The 12,441-nt window shown below is 35.1% G+C and overlaps 1 protein-coding gene across 1 annotated transcript; it reads left to right on the forward strand.

The window, feature by feature from the left end:
• The first annotated feature begins 4,116 nt into the window (after positions 1–4,116).
• LOC131608893 (exocyst complex component EXO70E2) lies at positions 4,117–6,918 on the forward strand. Its single transcript, XM_058880477.1, has 2 exons — positions 4,117–4,343; positions 4,483–6,918. Exon 2 carries the CDS (start codon positions 4,752–4,754, stop codon positions 6,786–6,788), a length of 2,037 nt encoding a protein of 678 aa, XP_058736460.1. The 5' UTR covers positions 4,117–4,343; positions 4,483–4,751; the 3' UTR covers positions 6,789–6,918.
• Positions 6,919–12,441: the final 5,523 nt, after the last annotated feature.

A 12,441-nucleotide genomic window follows, 5' to 3' on the forward strand; every position in this document is an offset into this window, starting at 1 on the left:
GCATCTGTTGCAAGGACAGAAGCAGTCAAGGTTACTCTTATTTTATTCCATTAATCATAATATCATTTTATATCAAATAAATGTTAAAAGTGCATTTTTAAATGGTGTCATTTATGAAGAAGTCTATGGTAAACAACCACCTAGATCTAAGGATTTTATCTATCCATAATATGTTTTTAAACTTAAGAAATCACTCTATGGACTCAAACAAGCTCTTGGAGCTTGGTATGAGAGACTGAGTAAGTTTCTATTAGAAAATGGTTTTCAAAAGGGTCAAGAGGACACTACACTATTCAGAAAGACATTGAAAAATGATATCTTAATTGTTCAAGTATATGTGAATGATATCATTTTTTGTTCTACTAATGCTACTCTTTGCAAGGAGTTTTCTAAGACAATGCAGACTGAGTTTGAAATGAGCATGATGGGAGAGCTAAAGTTCTTACTTGGAATTCAAATAAATGCAAGGGTGAAGTTTATGTTCAATAGAATAAATACATGAAGGAGCTTCTGAAGAAGTTCAAGCTAGGTGATTTCAAAATCATGATAACTCATATGCATCTAACCTGCAATATAAGCAAAGAGGAAAGCAACTCTAAAGTCTGTAGAAGCTGTATAAAGGTATGATTGGATCCTTGCTTTATTTAACAACTTCTAGACCTGGTATTTTATACAGTGTGTGTATGTGTGCATGATTCCAATTAGATCCTAGAGATACTCATTTAACTAATATTAAGAGAATCTTTAGGTATCTAAAAGGAACTACAAATATGGGACTGATGTATAAGGAATCCCTAAATTACAAGCTAGTTGGATTACGTGATGCTGACTATGTTATGGATAGAATTGAGGGAAAATCCACTAGTGGAAGTTGTCAATTTATTGGCTAAAACCTTATATCATGGGCTAGTAAAATACAAGAAACTATTGCTTTGTCTATAGCAAAAGAAGAATACATCTTAGCTGCTAGTTGCTGCACATAATTACTCTGGAAGAAATATCAGCTAGAAGATTATCAGATTTGTAGGAGCAGTATTTGACAAAGAATATTATTCAATATTCCAGAACCAATTACATAGAAATAAAACATCATTTTATTAGAGATTACATTCAGAAGGGTGTAATAGGTATACAGTTCATTGATATTGATCATCAATGGACAAATATATTTACCAAGTCTCTTACCATAGAAAGATTTGATTTCATTAAAAATAAATTGAACATGCATTTTGTGAAAAATTAGTGCTTGTTTATGAATGAAGAATCAGAGTCTAATGATGATCCATGGGTACTGTGGTCAGAAGCTCTGAACCAGCTTCTGATGAATAACAACCTTTGAAGCATCTTTGTCTCTAATACTCTGAATATGATTTATTGCCTCTGATACATTAATGCTTTATTTTTTACGTGTCATTGTGATTAAGATTTATGTTGGCACTTGTCTAATTGACTCTTATAGTAGCGAAATGTATGAATTAACCTTGAGAATTAATATTTTATTTTGGTAAAATAAAATTTGTTTTGCAAACTCTATGTCATCATCACTTTTGTTGTGTTTTAAAAATGTTTTCAAAACTCACTCTTTCCACACACGGCTAAATGGTTGAAACACGTCTATCAACATTAGTGGTTAAATCAAAGGATAAATGTGACAAGAGATTAATAATCAAAAGCATTAGGAAAAGGATCTGCTAGTTTTATTTTAGAATAAACCAATACATGATCTGAATCATTCTCAAGATAACAAATGCAATACAACAAAGAATTACATCCTTCAATATTGTTCGTTATGCCATCCTCCTGCTCTGAGGAAGTTAATCCAGTATTCATCAACTTTTGAGTTTGATTCAAGTTCTTCAATTGGATCCTTCTTCTTGGGGTTCTTTATTTTCGTCTATGAAGTTCTTCCCACATTTGATGTTTCAGTAGTTGTTAAAGACTGAGCCCTTGCATCTTTGGTGGAGTTGATATTTTCCTCCTTCCCCTACTTCTTCATAATCTTGCTAATCTTCTTGGAGAAGGATATCCTCAAATTCTTATATGACTTATGCTTGATAAGAGGATAATTAGATGGAAGAAAGAGTTTTGTGATTTTGTTGGTAATGAAAATCTGCTTATATAGAGAGTTTGGGGTAAAGCAAAATCAGTTTTGGATATTATGCACAAATGAACTCATGAGAGAGAATTAGTCTTGGTCTTCATGCACATCTTCCCTGCTTTGGCCCATATTGATCTATGCCCAGTTAGTCATAACCTAGACTTGACCATCTCGAAAATTTGAGATGCTTTTCACAACCATCTTAGCCAAATCACTTTTATGTTTCATTTCTTTAAGTGATGACTAAAAATGAGCACATATATGATTTTGATTCATTTTTATCCAAATTTAATAAAATCCCAAAAAATTTAATCTGTGGATTTAATTCTTCTTGTGCTTATTCTGCTTGCTTCTTTTTGTTGATGACAAAAAGAGGAGTAAGAATAAGTATTTAAGCATCTGAATCTGATAGGTTGAGAATATTTATTGCTTAATATCTAAATATTTATTTTTATGCTTTAATGATAAATTTAGTTAACCTGGATAGAACTTAGGGGCGGCTTAGAAACCTCTCCCTTAGGATTATCAGACTCAGGGGAGCTTACAAACCTCAAACTCTGAAGTCAACTGATTAGCTAAATCAACAATCATTGTTCTTAAATACTTGTGTTTGTCATCATCGAAAAGAGGGAGATTGTTGGAATAAAATTAGTTTGTACCATATCCTTTGAGTTTTGATGATAACAAAGTATTTAAATAACAATTGAGTATGCTAATGTTTGTTCAAGTATGCAGGAACATAGATCAAAATTTTGATTCCAAGACAGTTCTGATACTGCATTGAACATTCAAAGAGAAGGTTTAAGATGGAGATTCTGAAGATTGAGTTTTGGGAGATCTAATATTTTTGCCAAGTTCCTGTATAAATCACTAAGCAAAATTATTTTCGATTAGTGAATTTAGAGAGGAAAAGAGTTTCATATATGTCCTAGAGATTGAACAGAATAATAGAAAAAATGACCATTTTATTCGAATAAAAGACATATGATTGAAATGAATCTAGTGAGAGAATGAAGTGAATCAAGTAAATGAAATTCTCATCATTTTGTTAAGTGGTTTGAATCATGATTCGAATCACGTTTCCAACACTGAATTCATTTTTTTTAAAGCGTGTTCATGATTATAATCAGAGGGGGTCATGATTTAAATCATGTTTCTCAAGTTTAACATTGAAAAAATATGAAAGCTCATGATTCGAATCAAAGCTACTCATAATCTGAATCACGTTTCTAGAAACGAAATTCCAATATCACAATCATGCTCATGATTCAAATCAAGCATTCTCATGATTCGAGTCATGTTTCCCGAACCATATTTTGAAAAATGAAAAACCTTCATGATTCAAGTCAAATCCTTACATGATTTAAACCATGTCTTTCCTACCTTCTGGATTCCAATCACAAACTTTATGATTCGAATTAATTAAAGTTTTATTTTTTTTTAAATACCAAACTTTTTATGCATGAAAAGTAATTATTTTGAGATGTGCAATAATGCTTATTATAAAAAAACTCAATTAGTACTAAAATAATAAACTTAAGGACAAATAACAAAACACCAAAAAGAGATAGAAAATGCTAGAAACAATTTATAACTTTGTATCTATTTTGTTAATGACTAAACTTTGGTCAAAGAATCTAATTCATCAAATTTTATTGAAGTCTCACCTTTGATTACAATTTTTCTCATTCCCATGACATAATATATTCAAGTCTTTACATTATGAATGAGAGACCATGCCTACCAAAATAAACCCTAAACTAAAACATTGGAACATTCATAGTATTTTGACCAAAACTTCTCTAATTCAAATATTCATAGCCTAGAAACAAAGACACCAACATATAAAAAATAAAACAAACCAAAAAACCCCAATGAGAATCAAGGACCAATCCGAGATATTCAATTTTCTAAAGGGTAGTTTGAAACAAGTTGGAAGCTAAAAAACAAACATGAGATTGGTCATAGATATCGCAGCCACACCATTATTTTATTTCATTTCTTGTTATATATATTTACTATTTATTAATTATCCTCTAAACTCAAAAAAGCTTTATTTTTTTTTCCTCATTCATTTCTATCATCAAAACACAACACAAAATAATTTCCTCTGTCAAACAAAAAGTCAAGAAAAGAACTGTTTAGTGTTTGTTTTGTTGTTGCCTATGTTGTCCTTGTAGATCTTGAAGAAGATTCAGTTCAAGTCTTGTTTTTCTTCATTGAAGCTGTTCTTGATTTTCTTGAGGTAAAAAAGTGTTCTTTTTTGTTGCTATTTGTTAATTTTTCATCTGGGTTTGTGATGTTTTGTAGTTATCTAGTGTTTTCTTGAATTGGGTTTTTTTGGGTTTATGAAAAAAAATGTTTTTTTTTTATGTTTTATGCAGGAAAAGTAAGGATTTTCTTCTGACCCTTTTGAAGATTTTGTTCTTGGAGTTGATTGGTGGGGTTTGCTAAGGTTGTTGTAGTGATTTCTTGTTCTGGGTTGTTTTGTAAATTGTTGTGGTGAAGGAGGTGTTGAAGTAGATTTTGGGGGTGTGAAAAAGGTTTGAACTTGAAGTGGATTTGGTGATTTTGTTTTTTGAGGAGGTGAAAAGGTTTTTGAATTTGAAGTGGTTTTGGTGATTGTTGTTGTTTTTTTGAAGTTTGTTTCTCAATGGCTGTAGAGGAATCTGAGAAAATGATTCCGGAGTTAGAAAGAGAGGAGGATTTGATTGCGGCAGCTCGGCATATTGTGGAGGCGTTAGGTTCGAATAAGAATCTTACTAGTGATGCTAAGAAGATTTTGGCGGATCTTGGATCGCGGTTGTCTTCGATGAATATAGAGAATGAAAAGGAGGAGAGGAAGATAGGGAAAACCGAGGGTGATATCGATGGGGGAGAGGAGGTGGATGATGAGGAGGAGGAAGAAGAGGGTGTCGGTGTTATTGAAAAACGACTTGGTTTGATCCAGGAGAAGATAATGAAATGGGAGGAAGATGAGTCGATGATTTGGGATTCGGGACCTGAGGAATCGTCTGAGTATTTGAATGCGGCTAATGAAGTGCGGATGTTGATCGAGAAGTTGGAGAGTATGCATTTGAGTAAAGAGGATCAAGAGTATAAGTTTTTGCAAAGGGCTCATAGTGTTCTTCAGACGGCGATGACGCGGCTCGAAGATGAGTTTAGTAACTTGCTTATCAAGAATAGGCAACCTTTTGAGCCGGAGTATGTCTCTTTTCGGTCGAGCGAGGAAGATGCTGCTGATGGGAATTCGTTTGTCTCTTTAGGTGATGATTCGTTTGAGGAATCACTTCGAAGAGATAGTGTTAGCCGAGCCGCTGAGGAGCATATCATTGATTTAGTTCATCCGGACGTAATCCCCGATCTCAGGTGTATTGCGAACTTGCTTTTTGCTTCGAATTATGCGAAGGAATGTACGCAAGTTTACACCATTGTTCGGAGAGATGCTTTAGACGAATGTTTGTTCATTCTTGAAATGGAAAGGCTTAGTATCGAAGATGTCTTGAAAATGGAATGGAATACTTTGAATTCGAAGATCAAACGATGGATTTGGGCTGTGAAAATCTTTGTTCGGGTTTATCTTGCGAGTGAGAGGTGGCTTAGCGACCAGATTTTCGGAGAAGGCGAGCCTGCTAGTCAAGAGTCTTTTGTCGATGCATCGAAAGCTTCAATTTTGCAGCTTCTGAATTTCGGCGAAGCGATGTCTATCGGTCCTCACAAACCCGAAAAGTTGTTTCGAATTCTCAACATGTATGAAGTTCTCGCAGGCCTTATGCCAGACATCGATGCTTTGTATTCGGACGAGGTTGGTTCCTCGGTTAAATTTGAATGTCACGAGGTTCTGGATAGATTGGGAGATTGCGTGAGGATAACATTTCTCGAATTCAAAAGTGTCGTTGAATCGAATCCGTCAGTAACACCTTTAAATGGCGGTGGAATACATCCTTTAGCGAGGTATGTTATGAATTATCTTCGAACTCTCGCCGATTACGGCGAAGCGCTAAATCATCTTCTAAAAGACCAAGAAGAAGAGGATGTCGTTTCGTCGTCACCCGACACGAGTCCAGGTACCGAAGAAGACAACAGAAGCCAAGATTCTCCCGGTAGATTTCCATCAATGGCGCGACAATTCCTGTCTTTCGCTTCCGTCTTGGAAAACAATCTCGAAGAGAAATCAAAGCTTTACAAAGAAACCTCACTGCAGCACTTGTTCTTAATGAACAACCTTCATTACATGGCTGAAAAGGTCAAAGGACCCGAACTCCGGATAATATTCGGCGACGAATGGATCCGAAAACACAACTGGAAGTTTCAGCAGCACGCGATGAAATACGAGAGAGCCTCTTGGAGTTCGATTCTCAGCTTACTTAAGGACGAAGGAATCCACGCGCCCGGTTCAAACTCCGTCTCGAAAACTCTTCTGAAGGAGAAGCTACGAAGCTTCTACCTCGGCTTCGAGGATATTTACAGAATCCAAACAGGTTGGTCGATTCCGGATGTTCAGCTTCGCGAAGATTTGCGGATATCGATATCGGTGAACTTGATTCAAGCTTATAGGACATTTGTTGGAAGGCATAATAGTCACATTAGTGACAGGAATATTAGATACAGTGCTGATGATTTAGAGAATTATCTTTTGGATTTCTTTGAGAATTCTCAAAAGTTGTTGCAAAATCCTCTTAGGAGGTGATAGCTTATAGGTAAGAATAATCACTTTTTTCTTTAAGTCTAACAATGGATTATTGTATTTGATGATCACAAAACCTTGTTGTTCCACTTAGTGTGCATTATATATATGTAATTTAATGATTGGAAGATTATTGTATTCTTTATATTATTTTAATCTTAATCAAAAAAAGGAGTAATATGATTATCTGTTGCTTAAAAGAAATGTAGATACCTATTTGAGTGGACTTATTTGAAAGAGCTTATAGAATTTTTAAATTATTTTTAGCTTATTTCTAGAAGTCTTTTAGAATAACTTATGAAATCAGTTTGATATTATTTATAGCTTAATATAAAAACAACTTATAGATAATCACTTGTGAGACTGGTTGAAGAGGATCATGAGATATTTATAGTTACAATAATGTGTACATGATATTAGGATTATCACAAATTTAGATTCTTTGTTTGCTACAATTTTTTTTTTAGAGAGGACAAGTGTTCGAGAGTCGATGAAAATATGTTTGATAGTCGATGAAAATATGTTTGATGGTCCTTTGCCTTTTTCTGACTATTATGATTAGGTATCCTTTTAGGTTAAACTCACTCTGAGTTTGGGGGATATTTAAACTTTTTTTATGGATAACTATCTTGGGGGATCGGCGTCATCGACTTTTTGAGCGACTTTCTGACAGCTTTGATTAGTTATCTTTTTATCTTCTCGCCTTTTTTTATGCATAACTACATTAAGGAATTGTCTTTAGCGCCCTAACAATATTGAAGTGACATCAATGATTCTTAATTGTCTGATTAAATGATCTTTAGAGTTTCGGCGATCTTGCTTTTATGCAACATTAGGGTTGAATCACTTTATATTACTTTGATTCGGACAAGGGAGTTGGTCTTTGTACGAGAACCTACGAAATCTTTTAGATAGATTTAACGATCTCAATTTCAAATTCTCGAATATATGTTTCATTGTGCTTGATCAAAGCGAGTTGGACTTGGTCCAGGCCAAAACACTTATAAAAATAGCTTATTATTTATTTGAAAATAATTTGATTTGATTTTATCTATTAAAATAAAAAATAACTTATATATAATCATTTGTATGAAAAGTGTTTATGTTATTTGCTTTTATTTGAAAAATCTTCTTTTGATTCCCACACCTAAGGTGGGTTTTAACTTGACTAGAACTTCAAGTTTAAACTATAGTCCACATTAGAGTTATTTGACCATACACCAAAGTCAAATAATTTGACTTCAAAAATGGTCCTCAAAGAAATAAATTTTATGGTCAAAATCTAGAAACATTAGTTTGAAATGAATTTTTTAAAGCAAGAAAAAGATATTTACTTTGACATGTAGTGTTGCTGAAATTGTTTGGAAACTAAATATTTTAAGTCAACTTGAGATTTTCATGCCAAATGCATTCACCAAACGACTTCCAAAATTCAATGAATTGACATTTCATTTTCAAGTTTAATATATACTCCAATATTTAGTGTCATCTTAACAAAAGAAAATTGTCTCTAAACAAGTTTTATATTTTTAATGTAACATTAATAACCTTTTTTCATTATTAAAAAAAGTAGCTCTCAATTTTATTATACTGTTTTTTTATATATAAATCGAATATTTTCGGCGACAATTAATTTTTTAAACTAAAATTATAATGAATGTTAAAATTCTCTATTTTTTTATAAAATTTAATTCCTTAAATTTTATAAAACTTGATAAATTTGAGAACTAGTTTGCTTAAATTTTATAAAACCTAAATAATTTTTTATTAATAAATAAAATGGTAATAATTATTATAAACTCATACAAATAACCGTAAAAATTAAAATTAAAATTTTAATATTAATGTTCAATTTATTAACATTATTTTTTTTGTCGGTTGAACTAAAATTTGCAGATAAAATTGTGCAAAATTATAAATCTAATTTGACACTTAATATAAGAGAATTTAGTAGGCCATTTAATTAGGCTTTCATCTTCAAGAGTAACTCTATAAAAATGAAAGAGACACTTCCTTGAGCAACTTGAAAACCTAGGAAAGTCATGGGAGGAGCACATGTCATATTAAACAAGCATAGGTGGTGAATAAATTTATGGGTCATTCAATTTGGATTCAACAACATTTTTGTCAAGACATGTGAATTATGTAGATAAGTTTGCCCCACCACAACCTACAAAAAGGTATATTTTAATTAATGGACTAGTACGGGTCGTGCACAAAGTGGTTCCTTTAATTAACAACTATTTATTTGTTTAAAGGTGTTTCATAAGTATGAACAAATGTTAAAATGTTTAAGGTCTTCATTGGTTGGCTTTATTTATTAAAGCATAACATTATTTGATAGAGCTATATTGGCATGTTATGGACAAAATTCAATCTGGACTTGGACTAAGCTAAATTCAATAAGTTTTATAATAATCTCATTACAACATACTAAGGTAAGTTTTTGTATATTCTGGAGAATTGGAATGATTAGAAATGGACCTAGGTCAAATAATGTAGTCAGAATATTTAGGTGAACTCTCCTTTAAGCATATCGTCTATTTAGCCCTCATGTTTGAAGTGCTTGAAGACTGTGTAACTCAGAATATAGACGGGCTGTGCTATAACCAAGTCGGCACTATCCATATCCAAGGCATGACGTAACATAGCCCGCCTGAAAGCGAGATATCCATGGACAAGCATTTATAAGTATGGCCAGATATATTTCCTAGCAAAATGATTACCGGTTAAATGGTCATGAATGCCTATTATAATGTTTAAAGGGCATTCCTCAATCATGAGAGGAAATGAGTATAAAAGAGGTACTCAACAAACTATTAAGGACAAACTCAATTCTTACAGAGAAGTCACCTATAGTGACTCTTTCTAAGCAACATCAAATGCTCAATCAGTGTTCTCCGAAAATAGGACGTAGTTCACCAGCTCAATCATGATAGAATTATGCTTAAACTTGAGAATTTGGACGAAATTCGTATCAGTTAAGCATCCCTAAGCAAACAGACAAGTTGAGGCTGCCAATAAGGTCATATTGTCGGATATGAAGAAAAAACTAGATGAAGCCAAGAGATTATGGGCTGAATAACTCTACGAGGTACTCTTGTCGTATAACACGACCCCTCATTCTTCGACAAAGGAAACTCTGTTCCGGATGGTTTATAGTTCAGACAATATGCTACCAATGGAAATCAACAACTCTACATTGCGACGAGAGAATTTTAATGTGGGAGACAACCAAGCCGATTTAGAAAGTGCAACAAACTTAGTTGAAGAAGTTTGGGAAATTGCTCACATCCAAGAGTATGTGGCGAAGCAAAGAGCATATAGAAGATACAAAACCAAAATAAGGCCAAGAACAACAGAGAAAGGTAACCTGGTATTAAAACAGGTAGTGGATTATAGTGTTATATTTGTGAAGGTCCTGAATTAGGGTGCCATAGCCCAAAAAGTTGTATCGACCATGCGACATCTTGAGGAATCTCCCAGAGATACCAATGACGTACAAGATGTCAGTCAAAGGAAAGAGAATCCTCCACTACTCATGGATGATATATGGTCAATAACTCCTCCCGATTAGGGGGGGCGGTTGCCACCATTCGGGGTTACCCTAAACCCTAGGCCCAAAGGGCCTCTATAATTAGTTCTCCCTCAGAGGAGGAGGAGACAAATCTTATGAAATACACATAATTACATCCTAAAGCATAACATTTATCAAATATTACATCTCATATGATCACACCCCTAAAAGGCTTATACTTGAGCACATTGCCCATTAACAGGGCCTCTCATCTCATGTGAGTAGGACCCTTAAACCGTTGTAAAACACCAACACAAATGACATCTGGCCATCATCGGTAAGCCCTAACCACATATAATTGTTATAAACCTACTAAGGCCTATGATTCCCATGCCCTTGCAAGAGAAACACACACATGTACTTTTTGACCAGTACATTGGCGCCCAACATAGGGCCCCGATAAAACTAACATGGGCCACACCCTATTTATCACCATCACCCTTCTCGTTGCCCTTCACTCCTATACTTAGACACCTTCACCTATGGTGAATAGGAGATCTCCATCCCCTACGCGGGAAGGTACCAGCGGTAGCAGTGATACCTACGCCTTGGCGGAGATGCGTGCCGCCATGGACGAATTGCGACGCAATAACCAAACATTAGAGGACGACGTCCATAACATCAGAAAGCGCTAACAGGATTTCAACCCCCATGAGGAGATGGAATCATTGGACCTCTAATCACTCTCAAACGAGGTATGTGGGGCGACTGTCCCAAAGGGTTTTAAACCTCCTTCCTTGGCCAATTTTGATGGGCGGAACGATTCCTACGAGAATGCTACCTCCATTAATACACAGATCTCCATTATAAGAGCACTCGATTCCCTAAAATGCAAGATGCTATCTGGCATTTTCAGGGACACTGCCCTAAGATGGCATATGGGTTACCATGTGCTTCCAACAACAACTACCAAGAACTAGTAAAGAAACTGGTACACCAATTTGCCGTCAGCCTCCATAGAAAGATGTCCACCTTTAGCCTGTTTAATATACGTTAGAGTCCATCAGAGTCACTAAGGAACTATCTTTCCCTATTTAGCAAAGCCATTATCTAGTTCGTCCCACTAAACCAAGAAATTTTTGTGGGGGCATTCCAAAATGGACTTAAGGCGGGACGCTTCAACAATTCCCTCACCCAGAAGCCATCATTTTCATTGGCGAAAGTGGTCACTAGAGCTGAGTGCTACATAAAGGGAACAGAAATAAACGCCAGAAAGAAGGCTTGCAACGTCAAGGAGAACATTCCCAACACCGAGAGCGCATACCACTAGAGGAAGAACAACTATACCTCACCCGTAGAGGACAAGATGAGTTCAAAATGGTAGGTAAGGTGACAAAGAACTTCACACCTTTGAACATTCGCTGTAAGCAAATTTGGAGTGAGGTACTCCACTTGCACAACATCCTTATGTCGCCTGCTTATGAGGCGGATCTGATGGGTTTTGAACCAGGAAGGTGGTGCAAGTTTCACAAGATAAAAGGACATCACATGATACTAGCTCAAGAAATAATTTGAAAGAATAATGCAGGAGAGACACCTCAAGAAATATGTGAAGGGAGAATCTTCCTATTCGTCATACAAATGTAGCTCGAGTGGGCAAAACGACATTGGAAGCCCTAGGCCCTATAAATCCAAAGAGGCGTCTCAGGGTGAGGATATCAAAGCTACACGCCACACGCTTAACACTATAGTAGGAGGATTCGTCGGAGTCGGGGAAACCTGATTTTCCAAAAAAATATACGATCACCAGATCCTGAGTGTAAAAAACCTCTCTGGGGTCAAGATTTAAGGCGAGTTCTAAGTACCAGAAGCCACAATCGCCTTCTCAGAGAAAGATGCAGTTGGAATTCACCCTCATAATGACGATCCCATAGTCATTACTATCAAATGCAAAGACTGGGAGATTAAAAGAGCTCTCGTTGACCAAGGGAGTTCTGCATATATATGGTATTGGGAGGCATTTGAAAGACTTTTCCTTGACCCTGAAGATCTAAAGCTCTTCAGAGGATCATTGGATGAATTCTCTAGAGAACATGTATAGGTAGAGGGATATATCACCTTGAGGATCATCTTTGGAGA

The sequence above is a fragment of the Vicia villosa genome, linkage group LG6 (assembly GCF_029867415.1).
Source record: "Vicia villosa cultivar HV-30 ecotype Madison, WI linkage group LG6, Vvil1.0, whole genome shotgun sequence".
In the NCBI taxonomy this organism is placed as follows: Eukaryota; Viridiplantae; Streptophyta; class Magnoliopsida; order Fabales; family Fabaceae; genus Vicia; species Vicia villosa.

What these genes read in the sequence shown, in the direction of transcription:
- LOC131608893 (XM_058880477.1), top strand. Translation starts at nt 4,752, where the DNA reads ATGGCTGTAGAGGAATCTGAGAAAATGATTCCGGAGTTAGAAAGAGAG.